General features: G+C 41.1%; 2 protein-coding genes across 10 annotated transcripts in view; one reads left to right on the top strand and one right to left on the bottom strand.

Annotated features, from left to right (window-relative positions):
• Positions 1-248: 248 nt before the first annotated feature.
• Positions 249-22,841, top strand: LOC132377174 (activator of 90 kDa heat shock protein ATPase homolog 2). 3 transcript variants are annotated; one of them, XM_059943266.1, is made up of 9 exons: positions 249-528; positions 1,731-1,921; positions 16,588-16,673; positions 18,530-18,644; positions 19,725-19,813; positions 20,500-20,610; positions 21,028-21,129; positions 21,674-21,725; positions 21,866-22,839. In XM_059943266.1, the coding sequence occupies exons 1-9, from the start codon at positions 449-451 to the stop codon at positions 22,036-22,038; spliced, it is 999 nt and encodes a 332-aa protein (XP_059799249.1). In that variant the 5' UTR covers positions 249-448; the 3' UTR covers positions 22,039-22,839. The 3 variants fall into 3 exon arrangements, with proteins under 3 accessions (XP_059799249.1, XP_059799248.1, XP_059799250.1); XM_059943265.1 differs by having other exon boundaries at positions 20,494-20,610; positions 21,866-22,838; XM_059943267.1 differs by lacking the exons at positions 16,588-16,673; positions 18,530-18,644 and having other exon boundaries at positions 20,494-20,610; positions 21,866-22,841.
• USP34 (ubiquitin specific peptidase 34) overlaps positions 22,724-26,658 on the bottom strand; it is a 236,701-nt gene continuing 232,766 nt past the window's right edge. For all 7 annotated transcript variants that reach the window (XM_059943258.1, XM_059943263.1, XM_059943264.1 and 4 more), the window contains 4 exons: positions 25,459-25,599; positions 25,212-25,355; positions 24,147-24,306; positions 22,724-23,965 (listed from right to left, as the gene is read on the bottom strand). In XM_059943258.1, the coding sequence (XP_059799241.1) occupies positions 23,358-23,965; positions 24,147-24,306; positions 25,212-25,355; positions 25,459-25,599 (1,053 nt within the window). In that variant the 3' untranslated portion in view covers positions 22,724-23,357. The remainder of the gene's footprint in view (positions 23,966-24,146; positions 24,307-25,211; positions 25,356-25,458; positions 25,600-26,658) is intronic.

Raw genomic sequence — 26,658 nt, 5'->3', positions numbered from 1 at the left:
CCCAGGGCCTCCGCAAACCCCACCCGGCCTCCCAGGTCGCCCCATCGCCAGCGCCGTGGCTCGGACCCTTCTCCTACCCACCGCCGCCCCCAACCCGGGTCTCCTGGGCCCCGACCCCTCCCCTCCTGGCCCGCACCCGCCTCGGGCCCAACCCCCTCCCGGGGGCGGGCTTCCTGAGCCCAGACACCCCCCGCCCCCTCCACCCTCCGGGCCCCGCCCCGCGCCCCCGCCCCTCGGAACCAGCCCCGCTCCCGCTCTCCCGGAGCTCCGCAGCGGGGCGAGCGGGGCGGGCGGGGCCGGGTGGCGCAGGGGGCGGGGATTTCTGGCACTTTCTGGGCGCTGCGAACGCTCTGATCTTGGGCTCGAAGGCCGGAAACGTCGGCGACTGAGCCGTAGCGCCTCCGCGGCCCTTCCTTGTTCTCCGCTGAGGCCGCGCCGCCGCGCAGACATGGCCAAGTGGGGCCAGGGGGACCCGCGCTGGATCGTGGAGGAGCGGGAGGACGGGACCAACGTGAACAACTGGCACTGGTGCGGCCGGGCAGGGGCCGGGGCCGCGGCTTCCGGGCCTCCTCCCTCTGGAGCCGGCGGGCAGGGCGGGGGGGGGGACCCTCTGCGAGCGCCCGGCGCCCTGTGCCCCGGGTGCAGGGGCGGCCGGGTGTCTCGGGGCGCCTCCCGGGCCGTGGTGGGCCCCGGGCCGGGGAAGTGGGGAGGGTTGGGGGCTGCACAGGTGCAGATGGTCGTCTTTAGCCTGAGGGCTTGGGGAGCCCTTGGATCCTGGAGACCCGGGGTCTTATCTGCACCGGCTCTGGGACTTCACTTTCCTCTTTTTGAAAGTTGGGTTGGGTCCCAGGAATAGAAGTCATTCTTCACTTACCGCTTCGGCTTCGGCAGTCTGTGACCTTAGAAGCTCTCCCCGCGCCGCCCCTCCCCCCCAGCCCCTTGAAGTTTTGGGGAGTTAAAATGAAGGTAGAAAGTGTGTGTGTGTGTGTGTGTGTGTGTGTGTGTGTGTGTGTGTGTGGTACGTATGTATTGGAAAGAACAGGAATTTGGATCTCAACTCCACATCTAACTTGATGAGTCTCTGGTGAGCCCTGCCTTCTAGGAGTTCTAACTAGTTACCCATCCTTTTTCTATCTCATCTGGGGCTTGGGCTGATTTCTGCCCCTCCCTCTTCAGTCAGAGCTTCAGGAAGTGATGTTCTCTGCTCTGCTTCTCTGAGGGCTGTGCTACCTCAAGGCCATCAAGGTGATGCTGAGGCAGGTCCAGGGCAGAGCAAAGCCTTAGCCTGTGAGGGCATCCTTCCCTGGCTTGGGGTTGGGAAGAGCTGACTTCTCCTTTCCCAGCCTTGTCACCTTGGACACTTAATGGACTTCTCTCTGCTCATTTCCACCCCTTAAAATGGGAACATTATTTGGGAAGATTGTATGAGATAGTATCTGTGTGAAAACACTTGATAATTTGTCTTATTAAGATAAAAGTTACTTCAGTTATAATTACCTTTTCATGTGGCCCAGGCTTTACCCCTCCATTTCCATCAGGTGAGATTTCGAGACCTCCTTTCCCCCAAATAAACCAGTGTTTTTAAGACAAAATACCACCCAACAGCTGCTTGAGAGGAATTGGGCTGATCTGGACTGGGCCAGGGCATTACCCTGATTCCCCAGGGTGGGCGTGTGGACACCAGTGGGGGCTTCCATTCACGGCTCTGCCCTTCTTCTGGCCCTCGGCAGGACAGAGCGGGATGCCACCAGCTGGTCCAAGGGGAAGCTCCGCGAGCTCCTGGTGGGCATCGCTGTGGAGAATGAGGCTGGCCATTGCGAGATCAGTGAGCTGAAGCAGGTGGAAGGCGAGGCTTCCTGCAGCAGCCGCAAAGGAAAGCTGATTTTCTTCTATGAGTGGAACATCAAACTGGGCTGGAAAGGTAACAGGGTCCTCCAGGTACGGGTGGGGCTGGGGGCTGTGTTGGGGCAGAGTTGGTTGATTCCTTAGTCATTCATTCAACAGATATATTTAGAACTCCTGCTATGGGCCCCTGAATTGGTGTTTGGAGTTCTGGACGCCCTTACTGCACGTGGAGTTCCTTGTCCAACCAGCTGTGGGCTTCCCTTTCTCCCAGCACTCAGAGCTCTTTAGGGCTCTTAGCTGTCAGCTGGACTCAATCTGCCAGGCACTTGTGAGCACTAGCGTTTCCTGGAGCTGCTGCCTGGAGCACTCTTCCCCTCGATAGGTGCCTGCTGGCTCCTTCAGCTCTTTCAGGTTTGCGTCCTGAGTAAAGCCATCTGTCTCCATTCTCTTAACAGTTTCAGATCCCTTCCTTGTACTGTTTCCCTCCCCTGCTTTATTTCTCCCCAAAGCACTGATATTTGGCACACTACATATGGTTACATTATTATTGTTCTGGATTCCCCTTTCCTCCCCATTCATCAGGGCAGAGATTTTTAAAAATATCAGCTTTATTGAGATATAATTCACATACCATACAGTTCGCCCATTTAAAGTGTACAATTCCCTGGTTTTCAGTATATTCACAGAGTTGTGCAGTCATCACTACAGTCAATTATAGAACATTTTCATCTCTCCCCCAAAACCATGTACCTGTTAGCAGTCACTCCCCCAGTCCTTGCAACCTCTAATCTAATTTCTGTCTCCATGGATTTGCCTGTTCTGGACATTTCATATGAATGGTATCACACAGTATGTGGTCTTTTGTGAGTAGCTTCTTTCACTTGACATAATGTTTTCAAGGTTCATCTGTCTTGTAGCATGTTTCATTCTTTTTCATTGTTGACTAACGTTCTGTTGTATAGATGTAGCACATTTTGTTTATCTGTTCATCAGTTCATAGACATTTTGGTTGTTTTCATTCTTTGGGTCTTTGGGTCAGGGATTGATTGGTTTTGTTTCCAGATCACTGTCTGAAACGTTGTGTTTGTTGAATGAATAAATTTCTCCCGTGGTGCCTGGCTCCTTGCTGGGTGGACAGTCTATACTCAATAAATATTTGTTGAAATAACCATGGATATGAAGACAAAGGGAAAAGGAAAAGGAGGAGAGAGGGCAAGATCTGGTTCTGGAGGATGGTGCTGTGTTTGGGCCTCAGCTCGTGTCAGCTCCTTTCTTGAGAGTTTGGGTTAGAGAGCTGCCTGTGAGCTGTCCTTGGGCCTCTGTCCTAGTGGCTGTCTTGCTAACTGGAGCCAGGCCAGAGCCCAGGGAAGGTTCAGCGAGCATCAAAAGCAGTCCCACTTGTGCCTTGAATCCTTCTGGCTGGGGGTTTGCTCTCAGTTGCTCCCTCAGTGGCTGTTCCTGGCTGGATCATAGCAGGGTCTGGCTCCTTACACATCCAGCTCCCCAAGACAGGGGCTCTGAGGTCCCCAAGGAAACTCATGGTCTTGTGTCTCTTCCATCTCCCTTAGCTCACAGCATCAACCAGCTCCTTTGTAGGATAAGACCCAGCAACTCCCAGGCAGCAGCCAGAGGGCAGACGGAACAGGGCTTCCCTGACCCCGTGTGCTTTCTCCTCTAGTAGTTAGTCCTAGAGGTGGCTAGTGGGACCAGCTGGGGAGGAGACAATACTCTGGTCTTCCTTTTTTTTTTTTTTTTTTTAATTAAATTTTAATTATATTAATTTTAGCTTTTTCAGATTTATTGAGATATAATTGATTTATAACATTATATGAGTGAAAGGTATACAACATGATGATTGGATATATGTGTATATTGCAAAATGATTTCCACAATAAGGTTAGTTAAAATATCCATCACCTCATATAGTTACAATTTTTTTGTGTGTATGTTGAGAACTTTTAAGATCTGCTCTCTTAGCAATTTTCAAGTGTATAATACTGTATTGCTTACCCTGCTATACATTACATCCTCAGAACTTACTCATCATATAAGTGGAAGTTATATGTGCCCTTTGTGTCTTTTGACCACCTTCACCACCCTTCCCTCTGCCACCTTGCAACCACCAGTCTACTTTCTGTTTCTGTGAGTTTGTTGGTTTTTTTTGATTACACTTATAAATGAGATCATACACTATTTGGTTTTCTCTGACTTATTTCACTTAGCATAATGCCCTCAAGGTTCATCCATGTTGTCAAGATTTCCCTTATTTTTGTGGCTGAATAATATTCCATTGTGTAAATATGTCACATTCTCTTTATTCATTCATCCATCGATGGACGCTTAGGTTGTTTCCATGTCTTGGCTACCATAAATAATGCTGTATTGAATATCAGGGTGCAGATATGTCTTTGAGATAGTGATTTTTCCTTTGGCTATATATCCAGAAGTGGAATTGTTACATCATGTGGTAATTCTATTTTTAATTTTTTGAGGAACCTCTATACAGTTTTCCATAGTGGCTGCACCAGTTTACATTCCCACCAGTAGTGCATGAGGGTTCCCTTTTCTCCACATCCTCACCAGCAGTTGTTATCTCTTTTTGACAGTAGCCATTCTAACAGGGGTGCAGTGTTATCTCTTTATGGTTTTGATTTACATTTCCCTGATGATTAGTGATGTTGGACACCTTTTCAGGTACCTGTTGGGCATTTGAATATTTTCTTTGCATAAATGTCTATTCAGTTCCTTTGCCCATCTTTTTAATGGTATTTTTTTTTTTTTTTGCTATTGAGTTGTATGATTCCTTACATATTTTGGATATTAACTCATCAGATATGGTTTACAAATATTTTCTCCTATTCTGTAGGTTGCCTTTTCATTTTGTTGATTGTTTCTTTTGCTGTGCAGAAGCTTTTTTGTTTGAGTAGTCCCTAGACCAACATCAAGGAGCTTTTTCCCTGTTTTTTTCTCTAGGAGTTTTATGGATTCAGGTCTTACATTTAAGTTTTTAATCCATTTCAAGTTAATTTTTGTGTATAGTGTATATTTTGTGTATAGTGTAAGATTCATTTTCATTCTTTTGCATGTGAATATCCAGTTTTCCCGGCACCATTTATTGAAGGTAGTATCTTTTACCCATGGAGTATTTTTGTTTCCCTTGTCATATATTAGTTGACCATATATGCATGGGTTTATTTCTGGGCTCTTGATTCTGTTCCATTGGTACATGTCTTTTGTTTATGCCAGTACCATACTGTTTTGATCACTCTTGCTTTGTAGTAAAGTTTGAAGTCAGGAATTGTGGTGCCTCCAGCTTTGTTCTTCTTTCTTGGGATTGCTTTGGCTATCAGAGTGTTTTGTGGTTCCATGTGAATTTTGGGATTGTTTTTTCTACTTCTGTAAAAAAATGCCACTGGAATCTTGGTAGGGATTGCATTGAATGTATAGATGCCTTTGTGTAGTATGGACATTTTTTAAAAATTATTTATTTATTTATTTATTTATTTTATGCAGCGGGTTCTTACTAGTTATCTATTTTATACATATTAGTGTATATATGTCAATCCCAATCTCCCAAGTAGTATGGACATTTTAACAATATTAATTCTTCCAAGACATGAACATGGGATATCGTTCATCAGTGTCTTATAGTTTCCCATCTACAGATCTTTTACCTCCTAGGTCAAATTTATTCCTAAGTATATACCGTTTTTGCTGTTATTGTAAATGGGATATTTTCTTTATTTCTTTTTCAGATAGTTCATTGTTAGTGTATTGAAAAGCAACTGATTTTTGTATGTTGATTTTCTGTCCTGAAACTTTACTGAATTTATTTATTAGTTCTAACAGTCTCTTGGATATTTTTGTATATATGATCATGTGCTATGCAAATAGAGGTAATTTTACCTTTTCCTTTCCAATTTGGATGCCTTTTATTTCTTTTTCTTGCTTGATTGCTCTGGCTAGGACTTCCAATACTGTGTTGAATGGGAGTGGTGAGAGTGGGTACCCTTATCTTGTTCCTGTTATTAGAGGAAAAGCTTCCAACATTTCACTGTTGAGTACAATGTCAGCTGTGGGGTTGTCCTATATATTGCCTTTATTATGTTGAGATATGTTTCTATTATACCCACTTTGTTGGGAGTTTTTATTATCAGTGGATGTTGAATTTTCTCAAATGCTTTTTCTGCATGAATTGAGATGATCATATTATCTTTATTTTTCATTGTATTAATGTGATGCATCACATTTGACTTGGGTATTAAACCGTCCGTGCATCCCAGGGATTAATCCCACTTGATCATAGTATTTGATCCTTTTAATGTGCTGTTGAATTCAATTTGCCAGTATTTTGTTGAGAATTTTTGCATCTATTTTCATCAGGTATATTTGTCTGTAATTTTTTCTTTTTCTTTTCTTTTTGTTTTTTTGGCCACACTGTGTGATATGCGGATCTTAGTTCCCCAACCAGGGATCAAACCTGGGCCTCCTGCAATGGAAGCGCAGAGTCTTAACCACTGGACGGCTGAGTAACCGTGTAATTTTTTTCTTGTAGTGTTCTTAACTGGCTTTGGTATACTGGTAACGCTGGCCTCTTAAAAATGAGTCTGGGAATGTTCCCTCTCTTCAGTTTTTGGGAAGAGTTTGAAAAGGATTGATGTTAATTCTTTAAATGTTTGGTAGAATTCCCCAGTGAAATCATCTGATTCCGGTCTTTTCTTGGGAGGTTTTTTTGATTACTGATTCAGTTTCCTTAATCATAATTGGTCTGTTCAGACTTTCTAGTCCTTAATGATTCAGGCTTGGTAGGTGATATGTTTCTAGGAATTTATCCATTTCTTTTAGGTTGTTCAGTTTTATAGCATAAAATTATTAACAGTAGTTGCTTATTATCCTTTGTATTTGTGTGGTATCAGTTGTAATGTCTCCTCTTTCATTTTTAATTTTATTTATTTGGGTCCTCTTTTTTTCCCTTGGTTAGTCTAGCTAAAGTTTTGTCAATATTGTTTATCTTTTCAGAGAACCAGCTCTTTGTTTTATTAATCTTTTCTATTGTTTTCCTATTCTCTGTTTCGTTTATTTTATTTTATTTATTTATTTTTTTGGCTGCATTAGGTCTTCATTGCTGCGCACGGGCTTTCTCTAGTTGCAGTGAGCGGGGGCTACTCTTCGTTGTGGTGCACAGGCTTCTCATTGCGGTGGCTTCTCTTGTTGTGGGGCATGGGCTCTAGGCGTGTGGGTTTCAGGAGTTGTGGCACGTGGGCTCAGTAGTTGTGGATCACGGGCTCTACAGCACAGGCTCCATAGTTGTGGCAAATGGGCTTAGTTGTTCCACAGCATGTGGGATCTTCCCGGACCAGGGATTGAACCTGTGTCGCCTGCATTGGCAGGCAGATTCTTAACCACTGCACCACCAGGGAAGTCCCATGTTTCATTTATTTTTGCTCTAGTCTTTATCCCTTTTTTTAATTGAGATATAATAGACATATAACATTATATTCATATTACATTATAATGATTGTATATTTGTACACATCAAGAAATGGTGACCACAATAAGTCTAGTTAACATTCATCACCATACAGTTTTAAGATTTTCTTTTTTCTTGTGATGAGAATTTTTAAGGTTTACTTTCTTTCAAATATACAATATAGTATTATTATAGTTACCATACTGTGTATTACATCCCCATGACTTATTTTTTATAACTGGAAATTTGTACTTTTGACCACTTTCACCCGTTTTACCCATTCCACCAGCCCCTGTCTCTGGCCACCACTAATCTGTTTTCTGTATCTGTGACTTTGGATTTTTTTTTTTTTTAATTGCTGTATCCGTGCACCTTCTTTTTTTTAAATTAATTAATTTTTGGCTGCATTGGGTCTTTCGTTGCTGTACGTGGGCTTTCTCTAGTTGTGGTGAGTGGGGGCTACTCTTCGTTGTGGTGCACGGGCTTCTCATTGCAGTGGCTTCTCTTTGTTGTGGAGCACTGGCTCTAGGTGCGCAGGCTTCAGTAGTAGTGGTGTGTGGGCTCAGTAGTTGTGGCTCGCGGGCTCCAGAGTGCAGGCTCAGTAGTTGTGGTGCATGTGCTTAGTTGTTCTGCAGCATGTGGGATCTTCCAGGACCAGGGCTCAAACCCGTGTCCCCTGCATTTACAGGCGGATTCTTAACCACTGCGCCACCAGGGAAGTCTGACTTTGGTTTTTGTTTTGTTTTGTTTTTTTAAATTTATTTTATTTATTTATTTATGGCTGTGTTGGGTCCTCGTTTCTGTGTGAGGGCTTTCTCTAGTTGTGGCAAGCGGGGGCCACTCTTCATCGCGGTGCGCGGGCCTCTCACCACTGCGGCCTCACTTGTTGCGGACCACAGGCTCAAGACGCGCAGGCTCAGTAACTGTGGCTCATGGGCCCAGCTGCTCTGCGGCATGTGGGATCTTCCCAGACCAGGGCTTGAACCCGTGTCCCCTGCATCGGCAAGCAGACTCTCAACCACTGCGCCACCAGGGAAGCCCACCGACTTTGGTTTTTTGTTTTATTTTTTTCTTTTAGATTCCACATATAAGTGAGATCGAATAGTATTTGTCTTTCTGACTTATTTTATTTAGCATAATGCCCTCAAGTTCCATCCAGGTGGCTACAATTGGCAGGAGTTTTTTTTCTTTTTTATAGCTAAATAATATTCCATTGTTTTTATGTACTACATTTTCTTTATCTGTTCATCCACTGATGGACACTTAGGTTGCTTCCATGTCTTAGCTATTGTAAATAATTCTGCAGTGAACATGTGGATGCATATATCTTTTCAAATTAGTGTTATTGTTTCCTTTGGATATATACCCAGAACTGGAATTGCTGGATCATATGGTAGTTCTATTTTTGATTTTTGGAGGAACCTTCATACTGTTTTCCATAGTGGTTGCACCAATTTACATTCCTACCAGCAGTGCACAAGGGTTTCTTTTTCTCCACATCCTTGCCAACGCTCATTATTTCTTCCCTTTGTAACACATTACTGACTGGGGGATTTTTGCAGAAACTAACGCCTGTGGCTGGCAATTTGTTATGTAAGTGAATATTGAAACACCTGCGTTTGAGTAAATATCAACAACTTTTTTTCACTTAATGTATTTATTTGAAACTTAGTACATGTCTTACTAAAGCATTCTATTATTTCGTTAGAGTGTGATAGGCAGTAAAGCAGGCACCTCTGTGCAGGGGAAAGAACATCTATTACAAATATACTTTTCACTGTGCTTTCTCCTGGAAGAGCAGATTCTACACTTTGTGGTGGCATTTTTTATTAGTCCTGTGGGTATTATTTCATATAGAATATGTTCTTTTATTTTACCTGATAGTCAACAAGGTGAATCTTTGTGGAGGGGCTCTTTTAGAAATGCCACAAGAAGCACCAGGTGCGGGACTACCACTGCATTCACCAGACTGGTCAGTTACCCATTCTCTAGCTACTGCTAACAAAAATTGCTTGTTAAGTCATTTTATTATGTGCATTAAGGCTACAATAAACTTTAAACGCATAGAATAAACTGTAATTACTCAAACAGAAACCCACTTTTTTATACCATTTTCGAGTTTTCTGGAGGATATTGAAGTTTGCCAGATATTGATCAATCGATCAACTCCTTTCATATATTTTTGTTGTGTTTTGTTTTGTTTTTGATGTGATTCTATTTTTAAAAAATATTTATTTATTTGGTTGCACCAGGTTTTAGTTGCAGCAGGTGGGCTCCTTAGTTGCGGCTTGCAGGCTCCTTAGTTGCGGCTTGCCAGCTCCTTAGTTGTGGCATGTGGGCTCAGTTGCGGCAGGCAGCTTCCTTAGTTGCAGCTCCAGGGCTCCTTAGTTGTGGCATAGGAACTCTTAGTTGCAGCATGCATGTGGAATCTAGTTCCCTGACCAGGGATCGAACCCGGGCCCCCTGCACTGGGAACACGGAGTCTTACCCACTGTACCACTGGGGAAGTCCCTCATATATTTATTATACTCTAATATACAAGTGGGCTTAGTTACCTGATGGCCAGTCCTCCTGTCTTCTTTTCCTGTAGATGTTATGGAGGCATCATGAATAGTTGTCACCATGCGGACTAGCCTCTTGTCTTTCCATATAAGAAGAATCACTTCTCCCTTCCATAAGAATGTCATTTCTCTCCCTGTAGATTTTTAGATTTCTCCTTTAATTGGTTTGGTAGACCACAATTCTCTCTTATAGTCCCACAAACACTCTGGTTTTATTTTTCAACAGTATTTCAGATGTGGACACACTGTTGTAATAATTGTCTTGGTACATATGGTGCTGTGAACCAAGATAAGGTTGTAGGACTGATAATATTGTTTCTTGCAGTTTCTTTCCTTCACCTGTGTAAATCTCAAGGTAGCATATATATCCAGTTTCACTTTCGCTAACCATCCTGACCAAAATTCCATATTTTGTAAGTTCTCTGGGATTATAGGTTTTGAATCTGAGTTGCCCTCTCCACTTTATTGTTGCCTCATCAAGTGATAGCTCTTGATTGTATATAGATCGATTGAAATTTCAGTAGAAAATAATCCAAAAGAGGTTTAACTTTTGAAATTCTGTCTGTAGGAAGTGGAATTTCTGAGTTATCATTAAAGTGAAGAGCCGTCATTATTTGTTTGAACCTTATTCTCATCAGAATCTTTGGAAAGACAGGTGTTTCAAGTAAGGGATCAGTCAACCAATATTCTTTCCAGTGTGACTTTCTTATTTGTCCCATCAAAATTATTAATCCAAGAAACTTCTTCGTGTCACTATTGGTTACATCAGTCCATTTTAAAGCCTTCCCATACTCTTCATATGATTTTTCATTCTGTTGGTGATACAAGTTTGTTTGAGAAGCAACCAACTTGAAAAAGTTATTGCCAAAAAAAAAAAAAATTAATTCTGTTATGTCACTAACACTTTGCGGGTTATTACATTCAGTAGTTACACCTGACACACCTGTAAAGTCTTCTAATTTTCATGAAATGTCTTCAATCCACTCTTCTGTAGAAGCAAAGGAGCATTCTCCAGCACCATGAGTTTCATTTTCACTTTCTGTATCAACCAATCACTAAGGTTTTTTGTCTTTTTGTTGGTCTGATATTCACATCGTCTGAATCAACTATATTCTGAAGAATTATCATCTTCTGAGACACTAGTATATATGTTGCTCAGACAATCAGAGAAAGTATCTGCATAAAATTGACCAAAAAATTCTTCACTCAAAATTTCACGTGTCATTTTTGAAAATTTACAGTTAATAAACTTGCATTTATAATATACACAAGGTTGGAACAAAAACCTAACAGAGAAAAATGTGAATGATAATGACAATCATAAGTTAATTAATGAACCCTCGATCAATTTTAAGCTCTAACAACTTTGCAAGGTGATGTTAATTGTATCACTCTCTAAAAATGTATTGATATGTCTCCGGTCAATAACGTTCAGGTAACAAAAGACATATTAATACATCTCTGGTCAATAAGTTGTTAATAAAAGACACTATAACAGGTGTGAGGTGATATCGCATTGTGCTTTTGATGTATAATTCCGTGATGTTGAGCACCATTTCATGTACCTGTTGGCCATTTGTATGTCTTCTTTGGAAAAATGTCTCTTCAGATTTTCTGCCTATTTTCTAACCAGATTGTTTTTTGTTATTGAGTTTTATAAGTTCCTTATATATTTTGGATATTAACCCCTTATCATATACATAATTTACAAATATTTTTTCTCATTCAGTGGGTTGCCTTTTCATTTTGTTGGGTTTTCTTTGCAGAAGCTTTTTAGTTTGACTAGTCCCGCTTGTTTATATTTGCTTTTGGTGTTAAATCTAAAAATCACTGCCAAGACCATTGTCAAGGAGCTTATCACCTATGTATTCTTCTAGGGCTTTTGTGGTTTCAGGTCTTAGGTTCAAGTCTTTAGTTCACTTTGAGTTAATTTTTTGTGTATGGTGTAAGATGGTGGTCCAGTATCACTGTTTTGCTTGTGGCTGCCAGTTTTCTCAACATCATTTATTGAAGAGACTGTCCTTTCCTCACTGTATATTCTTGACTCCTTTGTCAAAGCTTAATTGACCACATATGCATGGGTTTATTTTTGGGCTCTCTATTCTCTTCCATTGATCTGTGTACATGTTTTTTATGCCAGTACCATACTCTTTTGATTACTATATCTTTATAATATAGTTTGAAATCAGGAAGTATGATGCCTTCAGCTTTGTTCTTTTTCAAGATTGCTTAGGCTGTTTGGGGTCTTTTGTGGTTGCATACAAATTTTAGGATTGTTTGTTCTATTTCTGTGAAAAATGCCATGGAATTTTAACAGGCATTGCATTGAATCTGTAGATTGCTCGTTATTTCTTTTCTTCTGCTAACTTTGGGCTTAGTTTGTTCTTTTTCTAGTTCCTTGATGTGTAATATCAGGCTCTTTATATGAGATATTTCTTTTTTGTTGTTGTTGTATGAGTTTATAGCTACAAACTTCCCTCTTAGAACTGGTTTTGCTGCATCTCATAAGTGTTTGCGTTTACATTTTTATTTGTACCAAGATGTTTTTAAATTTTCCCTTTGATTTCTTTGAGCCATTAGTTGTTCAAGAGTATTTTAATTTCCATGTATTTGTGAACTTTCCAGCTGTCCTTCTGTTACTGATTTCTAGTTTCATAACATTTGTGGTTGGAAAAGATACTTATTATAATTTCCATCTTTTTGAATTTGTTGAGGCTTGTTTTGTGGCCTAATTTATGATTTATCCTAGAAAATGTTCTGTGGGTGCTTGAGAAAAATGCATATTCTGTTGCTCTTTGGTGGAGAGCAGTATATGTTTGTTAGGTCTATTTCATGTATAGTGTTGTTCAGAGCTGATATTTCCCTATTGGTTTTCTGTCTGGATGATATATCCATTGTTGAGAGTAGGGCATTAAAGTCCCCAACTATTATTGGATTGCTGTTTATTTCTCCTTATAAGTTTTGTTAGTAATTGCTTTATATATTTAGGTGCTGCAGTATTAGGTGCATAAATATTTACAATTATTATATCTTGATGAATTGACACCTTTAGCATTATATAATGACTTTCTTTGTTTGTTTTGACCATTTTTAGCTTAAAGTCTTATTTGTCTAATATAAGTATAGCTACTTCTGCTTTCTTTTGGTTAATATTTCCTTGAAGTATCTGTTTCCATCCCTCTGCTCTCAGTTTATGTGTATCCTTAAAGCTAAAGTGAGTCTCTTGTAGGCAGCATGTTGTTGGGTCTTGTTTTTTTTTCATCCAGTCAACCATTCTGTGCCTTTTGATTGGAGAATTTAATCCATTTATATTTAAAGTAACTATTGATAGGTAAGGACTTACTATTGCCATTTCATTAATTCTTTCCTAACTGTTTTGTATATCCTATGTTCTTTGCTTCCTCTCTTGCCAGCTCTTTAGTCATTTGCTGCCTTTTTGTGCTGGTATGCTTTGACTCCTTTATCATAACCTTTTGTGGTTTTTCCTTTGTGGTTAACCTGAGGTGTATATAAAATATATTTATAACACCCTATTTAAACTGATAAATTTGATAGCATACAGAAATTTATACTTCTTCCCCCCCTCACATTTTAGGTTATTGATGTTACAATTTACATATTTTTACATTGTGTATCCAATAACAAATTCTCATAGTTATGGTTATTTTAAATTCATTTGTTTTTTAACTTTCAATGTAGAGTTGTAAGAGAATTACACACCACCATTGCAATATTAGATCATCTGACTTTGTATATTTACCATTACCAGTGAGTTTTACACATTCATATGTTTTTATGATGCTAACTAGCATCCTTTTATTTCAGCTTGAAGAATGTCCTTTAGCATTTCTTATAAGGCAGGTTTAGTGACATTAAGCCCCCTCAGGTTTTGTTTGTTTGGGAAAGTCTCTATCTCTCTTTTACTTCTGAAGGACAGCTTTGCTGGGTATAGTATTCTTGGATGACATATTGTTTCTTTCAGTATTTTGAGTATATCATCCCACTGCTGGCCTGTCAAGTTTCTGTTGAGAAATCCACCTGTAGCCTTATGAAGCTCCCTTTTATGTGAAGAGTCACTTTTCTCTTGCTGCTTTCAAAATTCTTTTTGTTTTTGATTTTTGACAATTTAACTGTAATGTGTCTTGGTGCAGCCTTTTTTGAGTTCAACCTATTTGGGGGTCCTTTGGGCCTTATGAATCTGGATGTCCATTTCTCTTCTCAGGTTTGGGAAGTTTTCAACCATTATTGTTTTAAATAGACTTTCTGTCCCTTTCTTTCTCTTCTCCTTGTGGGACTTCCATAATGCATGTGTTATTTCATTTGATGGTATCACATGAGATCCATATTGTTTCTTCACTCTTTTTCATTCTTTTTTCTTTTTTGTTTCTCTGACTGGACAATTTCAAATAACCCATCTTCTAGTTTACTAACTGTTTTCTTCTACTAGGTCAGGTTAGCTGTTGAAGCTCTCTATTGAATTCTTCAGTACAGTCATTGTATTCTTTAGCTCCAGGAATTTTGCTGGCTTTGTTTTTTTTAATGATTTCTGTTTCTTTTTTGAGCTTATTTTGTTCATGCATTATTTTCCTAATTTCATTTAGTTGTCTGTGTGTTCTTATAGTTCACTAAATTCTTTAAGAGGTTTATTTTGAATTCCTGATCATATAGTTCATACATCTCCATGTATGTACATTTCTTTGGGTCAGTTGTTAGAGCTTTATTTGGTTCTTTTGGTGGTGTCATGTTTACCTGATTTTTCTTGAGCCTTGATTCCTTGCACTGGTATCTGTGTGTATATGTAAGTGGTCTCTTCTTCCATGTTTTACAGGTTTGCTTTGGCAGGGAAAAACCTTCACCATTCAACTTGGGTTATTGGATGTGTCAACTAGTAGTGTCCATGGGCAGGCAGGGCTTGCTGTCAGGGTCTCCAGTTGAGTGTGCTCTGAGGTCAGGGTAGGGGATTACCAGTAGCTGGGCTTTGTGGTTGGGTGAGTCGACAGGGCTCCATGTTTAAGCAGGGCTGCTGAGTGAGCTCCCTGACTGGGCAGGGTTGCTGGCTGTGCTTCATGGTTACGTGGGGCCATTAGCTGGGCTCTGCAGTTACCCTTGGTTAGGCAGAGTCTGTGGAACCCTGGCTGTGTTCCCTGGCAGGGTGGTGCCACTGGTTGGACTCTATGATTGGGCAGGGTTATGGACTGGGCTCTGCCATTGCTGCTGGTTGAGTGGGGTCTCAGGCTACGCTCCCTGACCAGGTGGTGCTGCTGGCTGGACTCTGTGTTCAGGCAGGGCTGCAGGCAGGGTTTCATGGTAGGACCTTGCCTCAGGCTGTGTTCTGTAACCAGCTGGGGACACAGATTGTGCCTTGAAGTTGGGCAGGTCTGCAGGCCTGGCTTCACCATCCATAGGGTGCTGAGTATGCTCAGCTGTTGAACAAGGTTGCAGGCTGTGCTCTCTGGTCAGGAGGGGCTTCCAGCTGTATCCCGCAGTTGGGGAGGCTAGAGGCTGTTCTCCGTGGGGTGGGGTCTCTGCTGGGCTCTACATCTGGACAAGGCCACAAGCTGTGTTAAGCAGTTGGGCGGGGCTGTAGGCTGGGTTCCGAGGCTGCCCACGTTCTCTGGTCGGGCTTCCTGGATGGGCAGGATGGGAAGCGACACTCAGCAGTTGAGTGGAGCTATGAATTTGTAGGGCGGTAGAATGGGCTCCACAGCTGGCTTTGGCCTGTTGCCTGGGGACCCAAATCAGGCAGAATTGCCAGCTGAGCTCTGCTCATGCACTGCTGCAAGCAGGAACATGGCCCATCCAGATTTGAGCACTGGTTGCTGAAAGCCCTGCCCCCCTTCTCCATCCCTGTCTGATTCCCAGTGGTCTCCATGAGTTGAGACCCCAGCGGCCCTCCCAGGAAGCATCCAACAGTGCCGGGGGACCTGCATGTCCACCTTCTGCCCTCTTTTCCTGCTGGAAAAACTGCAGTGGGGCCCTCTCAGCGTGGTTCTGTGTTGGCCTGGCGCAGGGGCAGTTTGGTCAGAGTGTTAAACCACTCCTCATACCCTTCCAATGCAGTCCTTTTCTGCCTCTGGTCCAGGAGAGCGTGCAGCCTCACCTCTGGGTTTTGGGATTTTCACAGTGGTGTCTTGTCCATGGATAGCAGCTAGTTGGTCTTTTTGTGAGGGGGACTGAAGTCGGGAATAACCTATGTCACCACCTTGATGTCGTCATTGAAGTCAACACTCTGGTCTTGAAAGAAATCAGCTGCATAGAGTCCACACAAACTTCCCCAGGCCACACCTCCCTCCCCCACTCTTTCTGTGATCAGAACTCAGTGTCCCTTTTTGCCTTCCTGTCCCTTTTGTGACTCCTCTTCAAGACAGCCCTTTCTCCTGCTTTGACTTGGTGAAGAATATTGGGGGATGAAAGAAGAAACATTGGTTAACAGAGCCGTTTACTCCAGTCCCGTGCTTCCACGTGGCCCCTGATCGTGTGTGCACTTTACTTGCCAGGTTCTTACCCCCGCCTTCCTAGGGTGCTTACCTGTGATGTGGGCCAGGGGAGCAGGGTCGGTTTGGGCGCGTGTGTGGTGGGGAAGGCTTGGCCCTGCCTCGTCCCCACGGTGGCAGTGCCCTGTGAGGAGGGTGAGCTGTTCAGTTAGGCAGGGCAGGTTTATGTAAACTGGCTGTTACTTTGTAATTGAGGAACGTATTTTGCTCATTTTAGGTATAATTAAAGAATCTGGTGTGAAGCACAAGGGGTTGATTGAAATACCCAACCTGTCTGAAGAAAATGAAGTAGATGACACTGAGGTGAGGTATCTGATGGAGTTTCTTTCTATTCTTTTTTTTTTTTAAATCAAGTTTCTGTTAGACATGTTGGGCATTTGAAAAACTGTTAATCGGACTGTGTGGTGCTTGTGCGGTAGTTTTGGTGAGCAGTGAGGGCTCGTTTGCCGAGGAGGATAGCTGTACCCTGGGGGCAGCGTGGGGTGGGAGAGTGGTGCAGGAGGAAGAGCACGCTGGGGAAGCCCTAGACCCCCGTGGACCAGGAGTCGGGCCCAGGCAGGTGACTGCACCCTCCGTGGCCTCCTCATCTGTGACACTGGGTTAATTCACCTTTCAGATACACGTGACAGTGTACATACTGGAAGGTGCTCAGGTATTTTGCACAGCTTGGTGAATGGGATCTTGCTGCTTCTCCTCTGTATCGTTGCTCCTTCCCTTCAATAGTGAAAATTCTCAGCTTTTCGCTGTGATCTCTCTTGGTTATACCACGTTTTTTAGTAAATTAGTGTGTGTTGCTTTTGACTGGCTCTTCTGGTTGTCTTGGGAGATAGAGCCTATGTAACTCCCATGCTTGGTTTACAGTTAGTGCCCTCTTTCCGCCAAAAGCTTGGTTTTGGGGCGAGACCATTTGTACAGCAGCTATATTTTCCAAATGAAGATAGTTTGATACAGGGTCTTTTTTGATTTGTGAACGGATTCAGTGTGAAGGCCTTCAAGATATAAAAACTAAGTTACACTGAGCCACTATGAGTTGCCTTTCTTAAAGGTTATAAAAGGCCGTAAAAGTGGGGCTGTCTCCGACATACCTTCAGACGTGTGGTTGCTGCCCTCGGGCTGTGATTTCACTTTGCTGTATTCAGATCCATCAGCTGAGAAGTGTTTCAGCAGCATATTAAACTGGTCTTTTAGATTCAGCCTGTGGTACAATAGTATTACAGAACAAACTCTTCAGATTAGAACTGGGGCCTGGGAGCAGGCCCAACTCAACCGAATCACAGGGACACTAGATATTTCAAACCAACACCTCTTTGTTCTGAGACTACTACAGAGGCATCCCCAGAGCAGCATTTTGATGCTTCCCTCTCCCTGTCTCCCCCTGTCTCCCCCTGTCCATTCCTTCCATCCTTCCCTCTTTTCTTTCCTCTCCCTCCTCCTCTCCCTTTCCCAACTCTCCTCCCTGACAAAAAAATGTAGCCCAAGACCAGGATGTTGGGAACTTGGTTTTCCTAATTACACTGGCTTTGGGGTTCTAGATGAGCGCTGTTCAATAGAAATATAATGAAAGCCACATAAGGAACTTAAAATTTTCTAGCAGCCATGTTAAAAAATTTAAAAGAAACAGATGAAATTAGTTTTAATATTTTTTATTTTACCCAAAATATAAAAATATCATTTTAACATGTAATTAGTATCAAAGTTATTAATGAGATTATTTTACATTCTTTTTTGGTACTAAGTCTTCAAAGTCTGGTGTATATTATTTTACACTTACAGCACATCTCAAATCATACCAGCCGCATTACAAGTGCTCAGTAGCCACATGTGGCTAAGCGGCTACCATACTAGACAGCGCATTTCTAGACCCTGTGAAAGCCATGGACTACATCATCAATATAATATATATATACATAAAACGTATGCAAATTGGGGGGTTCACATTCTACGAAGTCCGTTCAAGATTTGGCCACCAACCAGGTCAATGGACCCTTGATTAAAAACCCCTTACATCTTCTCAAACTATATGAAGAAAACCTGTCACGTCTCTTACATCCACTTCTTTCCCTTTCCTCACCATCACAGATCCCTCATCCATATGTCCCAGTATTGTAAGATTACGTCAAACCAGATTTTTCTTAGGTTTGTATTTTTCTGATTTGTAGGTGAACGTGAGTAAAAAGAAAGGAGATGGGAATATACTGAAGGATCTTATGAAAACTGCAGGCACCGCCAAGGTCAGGGAAGCCCTTGGAGATTACCTGAAGGCTCTTAAGACGGGTAAAGAAGGCATCCCTTGTGAACTAGAGGGTCCCTTTTCCATTTACCCAAATAATGCTCTGCACTGTGGTCTGGATTCCCAAGTTAGGCTGATTTCCAAAGCTCTAGAAACAATTCTGTATGCTGCAGGATAAATTGTAGTCTGGAGGTTGAGAGCTAGTCATGGGTTAGACCATAATTAGTGATTATCAGTATTTTACACAGCGTGAACCATTTTGCCTACAGAATTGTTGGTAGTTTTCTGGAATTATAATTATTTTGTCAGTTGTTTTTATAATTATTTGTTTGATGTCTGTCTTCTCTGCTAGACTGTAAGCTCCATGAAGGCATGGAAGGAGCCTGTCTTGTTCACTGCTATATCTCCAGCATCTAGCACAATGACTGGCATGTAGTAGGTGCTTAATTTTTGTTGAATGAGTGAATGAAAGTGACTGCAGGTATTACAGGTGTAGTTGAGACTTATTTAATCCCTTCACTGTGTGGAATTGAGGTTATTGTCTTCTTCCCTAAATTAGAGAAGTTACCTGCCAGGTAAAATAGCCAGCAGGGCTTGTGTGTCTGCATCTCATCCTTGGACTCTGCTGAGTATCTAGGCATTGACATAGATGGGTTTGGGGTTTACACTTTTCCTACGAGATCACACACGCTGCTGGCCCACAGGCTTGAATACTGTGAGGCCAAGCTTTGTGAGGTGATGGTGAAGCAATAAGCCAAGTGTCTGGCTTTGACAGTAAGTGAAGGCCATAAAGCTATTAGTAGTTAGGTGTATGAAATGGAGCTTTTTGGAAAACAACATTTGGAAATTATGCTATTTTATCAAGAACTAGATAAAAGTGAGGCATTTGATAAAAAGAAAAGGATAAAAGGCAATTGTTGCCGTGGAACTCGGGTTAATGATTAGTTTTATATGTAAAAACTACAGAATGGTCTTGAAATTCTCAAAACGCTATAGGAATTCTTTTTACAAATTATCAGTTCCTTTATATTCTTATATACTGTTCTCAGTTTTCTGCCTTACTATTTGTGCTGAAAAGGAAAAAGTTCTTTATTAAAACCATTTCTCATATGTTTTCTTTGTAGAATTTACAAGGGGAATGATTTTACCAACCAAAGCTATGGCAACCCAGGAATTGACAGTTAAAAGGAAACTGAGTGAGACTACCTTGCAGGTATGATCTCTGGTGGCAGATGTGGAGGGAGGGGGAGGAAGGAAGTGCTTAATGAGAAGGCTTCAAAGCTCTAAACAGCCTTGTGATGATGGAGAACTATGAAGGATATTGAGGAGGGCCAGTTAATCCACCCTTGCATCCCTTGCCGTTTTGGGGGAAATGATGAAATGAGACTTTCATCCTTGATGGAAGGGATCCTTTTTGTGGGATAAATATTGAATTTAGTTCAAGACTGTTGTGAAGGCAGTGTTGTTTCGGTAGGCAACAAATAACAGCAGGTGACTTTGAGGTCACATACCACAACGGAAGAACCTTCTCTCCAGACTTTTGGAGGATTGGGAGGTTTTAGATCCTGTTCTTGGAATCTGGTGATGGGGAATTGACGCCCTTTGCCCTTAAGTGCTGTTATCTTTCACCTGCTTATCTTTATGCTCCCTGGGTCATATTTACATGTCCAAGTAGGATTTGGGCTGTGAAGCCATAGCCTGGGAGTGGAACAGAGCTAAGGAGCACTGAACTGTTTCCAAAATAAAGACTAGGTAGGATTGGTGGTGCTAAAAAGGCTTTTAGTGGAAGGGATAGTGTGCGGGACATTTTGGTGTTTTACTAAGACTGGAAGACTGAATTTTTTGAATCTCTTGTCATGCTAATAATTATGCTTTGGAACCTTTTCTTTTGAGATTCAGGCCTCCTCTCCAGTGGCATTGGGTGTAAGGATTCCCACTGTGGCACTGCACATGACGGAACTGTTTGACACAGCTATCGAGCAGCTGTACAGAATCTTCACTGTGAAAGATGTAAGTCACATCTCAAGCTAGGATCTGAAATGCTGACATTGGGAGAAAATACACCTACTACACCACTAAGAACTGAAGCTGGTTCTTGGTTTCCTGCATGGCCGTGTTTTTCTGATTGAAGAGATCTAGAAATCTTTAGGATAGCTTGAGACGGGGAAGTTATCCTAAAGATTTGAGGGGGGGAAAAGATGGGCATTTGGGGGGAATTTATCAGCATTGAGGTGTTTGGAGCAATTTACTGAGCGTTCTTCCTCTGAAAGAGAGGGAGAGAAAGAGAAAGCTATAATTAAAAGCTATGTATTCACAATTAAACAAACACAAACCACAGTAACTGTTATATTAGTACTTTACACTTAGGTTAAAAACATGATAGCATATGCTGGAATAACATGTCTATTGTATGTTTTGCTTGGTTAGTTGGTGCAAAAATTTTCTAAATCTCCTGCTGTATTAGAAGCTGAAAAGGGAAGGAAATTCCAAATGTTTGATGGGAACATCACTGGTGAATATGTAGAATTGGTAAGTAATCTTATAGGTTAAAGGAAAGTTAAGCTGGGACTGACTTCTGTTAATATTGCTTTTATTCATTCTTTTTTTTAATGTGCTTTGGTTTTTATCTGAGTTCACAGAAACTTGACCACTTTATAAAGTTGGCTACAGGGAAAATAAAAAAGGAAATAAAAGCTGAAGCTTTAGTTTCACAGTAATTGTGCAATGTTTATGATTTTAGAAGACACAAGTATAATTCCTCCCAACTCTTGGTCTAGAAGTTTCAGGTTTCTGCCACTAGGGTGTGTGTTGCCAAATGTCAGTTGCCTTGCCGTTGACATCAGCTCTGCATTGGTTGTAACGCTTCTGTCCTTGATGTTACTGCCGTTACACTTTGGCACTAGGGACAATGAATTCTCAATGGTGCTGGCATATAAACTGGAAGATGGGAGTGTACATTGTTCATTGATTACTTCTCGTACACAGGGGCTTTCATGAAAGGATTTGGTGTTTGTTGTAGTATTGTATGAAGTTTTAAAAGATGTTTTCAGTGGAATTTCCCCTTTGTTTTCAGTTAACAAATAAAAAGATCGTCATGAAATGGAGATGTAGGAACTGGCCAGAAGGTATGTTATTAGCACCTTTTGTTTTAAGTTCAAAAACGCTCGTTTTTTTTCCCCCTACTATGAAAATCAAATTAGTGGTACTGTATGGATACATTTTTCTTTTCATAATGCAGTAATGAGCTTTCCTTTTTGTCTTCCAGAACACTATGCAATAGTTGCACTGAATTTTGTGCCTACTCTAGGGCAGACGGAATTACAATTGGACTGTAAAGGAGTTCCTGTCTGTGAAGAAGAGAACATGAAATTCTGTTGGCAGAAGCAGCATTTTGAAGAAATACAAGGTTTACTGCAGCTGATCACCCTAAATGGTTGAGTTAGTTAGTTAGAAGATTTTATAAGGGCATTACTTTTTGTAAGTGGAAAAAGTGTAACGTTTACCTCTTCCCTGTCATTCCTTTAAAAAAAGAAGAAAACAGATACTCTTAATTTATATTGGATGAAATCCATGAACTTTTAGAATTGAAAGCATTGTTTGAATCTTTACTATGATGACTAGACTCTGCACTGAGTTAAAAGCAAGCAATGTGAAATTAAGTATTTTACCTCCCATAGGTGCTCCTCTGGGACTACACTGAGTCCCTGAGTACAGATAGTTGACGTGTCCCAAGCTAAAGCTTGTCCTAGCAAGCTTGCTGTTAGCTGTAATTTTAGTTGAGGAAGACAAAAAATAAATGGCATGTTAATACTATTCCTTTATTTTACTTCAGGGTTTTTAAGGTGTGTAGCTCTTAGGTCGTGAAACAGTGGCATGTTGCATTCAGAAGCATGCTGAAGTGAGGGCGAGCTGGCTGTATTGTTGTTATGCTTCTCCCTGCAGCAGTTATGCACTTCAGGGTGGTGAGGATTGAAAAGTCTATGGAAAAAGGTACTTTTTGGACTGCCACTATACTTCTAATGAAATAGAATATAATGGATAAGTAAGTAAGTAAGTATGTTCCCCCATTCAGTTTTCTCATTACTTTCATCTGAGAAGACTTGAAGCAAGGTATGTAAACAAATAAAAAGTCATCACAATCAGTTTAATTAAGTGCACAGAATAGCAATCAGTCATGTCAATAAAAATAAAACAATTATTTTTACATCAAGTGTGCTTTATTTCCTCCACAGGTATTCTGTTAAATAAAGCACCATTTATATACTGCCAGGCCACAGCTAAAGAGGATTCTTTACAGAATCAAATTTCTTGTGGTTGTTCCGTATACAAGTAAACTTAATTTTGATAATAAGAACCACAGCGATCGGAGGCAATCTGCCTCTATTATAAGGTACAAAACTGGCACAGAGGACACCATATTATACACAGTAAAAATGCTGTTAAGTTTAAATTACATTGTACAGGGCCAGGGAACCCTGTTCCTCCCAGACAGCCATATTAAATGAAAGCCACTACAGTGAACTCTTAATTACATAAAACATATTCATTATCTGATTGCCCTTTAGAAAGTATACTGAAGATGCAAATTTTTTCATCTGAAGTTCTGCCTGACCAAGAATTAAGCCTATAAATCTATCTTGCCATTCAAGCAGAGAGCACTGGACAAACTGAAGCACAAAAACAGAAATAAGCAAAACTTATACAAACAGCATTGGGGGTGAGGGGTGACCTTAAAAGTAGACATGCTACATCTAATGTCAAGAAGCAGCTTGGTTTCCTTTGCCAGATATCCTCGTGACCACATGGATTGTAGATTCAATGGTCCTACACAGGGTATCTAAAATGTCGTGCTGCTGCATGTGACTAAAGAGTCCTCTGGAATGGCCACAACTGAGTGATAAAGCAGCCTCAGGGTCCTGGGAGGGCAAAGCTTGACCATCACAGCTTCTCAAGTCAGCTAAGTCAGACAGAACTGCAGAGAGAGAAGTCGAAGGGAACTCGGATTCTTCCTCAGCAAGGGTAGAATCCTTGGAACAGTGGAGGTCTTTAAATTCTTTACAGTCTTCAAATCTAACATTGTTGGACTGTTCTTCCGCATGCTGTGACCTGATATTTGACGTGTCTTCTGAAAACGAAGATGGAACTTCCATTCGGTATTCTTTAACAGAACTATTTTCAGGGGAAGGAAGATCTTGCTCAGTTCCTGGGTCGATAATTGAGGAGTCTCTTGTCTCATTGTCTGAAGTGCTAGTTGGGGTCAGGACCTCCCTGGTCTCCGTTTTCATGTCACTGATGCAGCTGTCTACAGTGTGCTCCTCGTCACTGCTAACGCGCCTTCTTTTAACAGGAGTTGCCCCTTCATCATCTGTGAAAAGGAACATCAAAACAAATTCTCTGAAAGGAGTCATTAAGATCATACTGGGGGTGGTTGTGGAAATTCTGTTTTTTAGCATTTATATTCAGGAGGCTCACACAGCTATTGTAAAGTCAGTATTCTTCCCTTCTCCCACCCTAAAGTCAATATTTTATCAGTCCATAAAGCTAACCTTTAGTTTTTCTTTCTTTGGCTTCTTGCTCTTGGAGTGAGTTTCTCTGCTGCAGACAAGTCCTGCATTTGCTTAAAAGCTCTTGCAGAGTAGGAATTAGAGCTGGGTTTAATTGTTTGGGAGTGTGTACCGACAGGAGCAAAGCAAGTGCCCGCAAGTCCTACAGAAATCCAGATAGGAACACTTCAAATTCCAAAGCCAGCATTACAACCGTTAACTAAAGTTTAAATGCACATGTTTACTTTTCCAGGAATCCATCCTGGTTCCTCTGGTATTTTTAGAAGAATGTTAAAACTAGAAAGCCAGTGTTATGATACTACTATTTATATTTCATTGGTTCTAGGTCACTAATACCATTATTTTATGCACCACACCACTGATTAAGTCCGACTGAAGACCCAAATAGTGTTTTCTGAAAATGGAAAAGGGGGGAAAAAAATTACACAGGAATTTTAAAAGCAAACCCTGAATGATCCATGAGCAATTTAGGCCTCATTAATCTAGGAATCAGTTTTACTTGGTTTCTGGTGGATGTCATAGGTCTTCCTCACTTAGCTCTGTAATCCGTTCTGGCATCTAAGCATTTTGTTACTTGGGAGGCTGCTGCTGGACGTGTGCAAGCACATGTTTCCAGGGTGTTTCATTATTCTATGACATGGCTTTTGTGGGAGTCTATAGAAGGCAACCGATTCCCTAGTTTTAACTGGCTTTATATTCAGGTTACTAATCTGACTTTCAGTCACTTATGAGTCGCAGGCACTAACAGAAACATCACAGGTAACATTTCAAAAAATGTGAGAAAGTAAAGGGAATGTCTCCCCTTAGTGGTCACTGCCCTTAACATTTAATGACATTAGCTCATGTCTTCTAAGGTAACAAAGTGTGTGCTACATACATAAAAGGCAGAGTGAACACATTTTTATTTGGTTAGTTTTTTCATCATATGTGACTTCCAGAGTTTGAATAATAAAGTTATGTATATAGTAAGATCATACGAAGGCCAAATTTAGAGTTGATTTAAGGAAAGTTCTGAAGTACATGACTATTCCCTTGCATAGTTCTTACCCCATTTAAAGCAGCACTTGCTTTGGAAATTTCAACTCTGTTGGTGAAATCAGACTGCAGATTCTGATACTGATTTATCAAGTTTGTAATAAGGGTGCTGATCAAATTGGCACAGTTTGCTTCAGAAAACACCTGACCTTGAACCTGAAAAAGATGATTAAGAAAAATCTCCAAAAGACCAATACAATGAAAGCACAATCACTAACTAACTGGAAGTAACACGCTGAGTTTCCAACTTGTGACATACCTTTAGAAGAAAGTGTGTCATGAATGTGTAGACAATGTTGTTGTTCAGGAAAGTTCTTTCATCCATTAGGATACATTTTATATATTCTGCAAAAACGGGATCTTCACACAAAAGCTTGATGCAGTTTTTTGACATAGCCGACTGAAGTGGGGAAAAGAAGCACTGATTGGTTGAGCACTGAAATAACTGCAAATCTTAAATACACTGCTCATGATATTCATCCGAAGTCATTTAACATCCTACTGGAAAAGCCACTTTTTTTTTTTTTTTTTTTTTGGCTGCAGTTTGCGGGCTCTTTAGTTCCCCGACCTGGGCCCTCAGCAGTGAAAGTACAGAGTCCTAACCACTGGATCACCAGGGAATTCCCAGAAAAGCCACTTTTACTTCAGTCTACTAAATTTTCAGTCACAGCAACTGTCCTCCCCATAAATTAAAATATTACTAACTTGGACTTAAATGGGTGACAGAAGAAGAGACTTGTAAAAAGTCTGAATGGCAAAACTGAACAAATATGTTTTATAAGAAATGCAGCTTTATTATCTAGCATTAAGAGTTAATAAGGACTGGACAAATAAGACTAACAAATAGGATGATGTTTTTGGGGAAAATTAATAGATAACCAAATGACCCACAGAGAAAAGACAAATTTTAAGAATTAGATTTACTCCCTAAATTGAGTTAAAACTTTCACTATATAATCTCATTAACAATAGTAATTTGGTAAATACCCTTCCGCCCCATAAATATCACAAGGTAAACAGCAAACCTCTTTTCGTAATAATCTCACACAGAGAATTAGTGGGTCCCAAAATATGGAAATTGTACTAAAATTTGGTTTTCCTGTTTTCAAATGGTCATGGCTCTTAAACACAAGTAGTATGTCTTTGAGTAAATATATTCCCTAGATTATTTATATGTGTTTTAATAATCATTTATATGGAAGAAAAATGGACTATTTTTAAAAATAGGACGAAGTTTAGATAATATGTACATCTATATACATATAATTTTATTAGAGTAAGCACTGTGGTAAGTAAACTGCTCAAGGTCACCCAAGAAATTAGGAGTCAAGTAGGACCAACACCCAGGTCTTCAGATCCTTGGTGTCAGGAAAACCTGCCTTATTCTACTGGTCATAGTCTCTGCCTGCTGCCTGTATTTCTCGCACAGCACAGATGCTTCTATAGGGCTGGTAGGGGC

This window comes from Balaenoptera ricei, chromosome 13, assembly GCF_028023285.1.
Source record: "Balaenoptera ricei isolate mBalRic1 chromosome 13, mBalRic1.hap2, whole genome shotgun sequence".
NCBI lineage: Eukaryota > Metazoa > Chordata > Mammalia > Artiodactyla > Balaenopteridae > Balaenoptera > Balaenoptera ricei.
This window is presented reverse-complemented; position numbering and strand designations above follow the sequence as displayed.

What these genes read in the sequence shown, in the direction of transcription:
- LOC132377174 (XM_059943265.1), top strand. Translation starts at nt 449, where the DNA reads ATGGCCAAGTGGGGCCAGGGGGACCCGCGCTGGATCGTGGAGGAGCGG. An exon ending in AACGTGAACAACTGGCACTG is followed by an intron (nt 529 to 1,730) that starts GTGCGGCCGGGC and finishes GGCCCTCGGCAG; the next exon opens with GACAGAGCGGGATGCCACCA. An exon ending in CATCAAACTGGGCTGGAAAG is followed by an intron (nt 1,922 to 16,587) that starts GTAACAGGGTCC and finishes TGCTCATTTTAG; the next exon opens with GTATAATTAAAGAATCTGGT.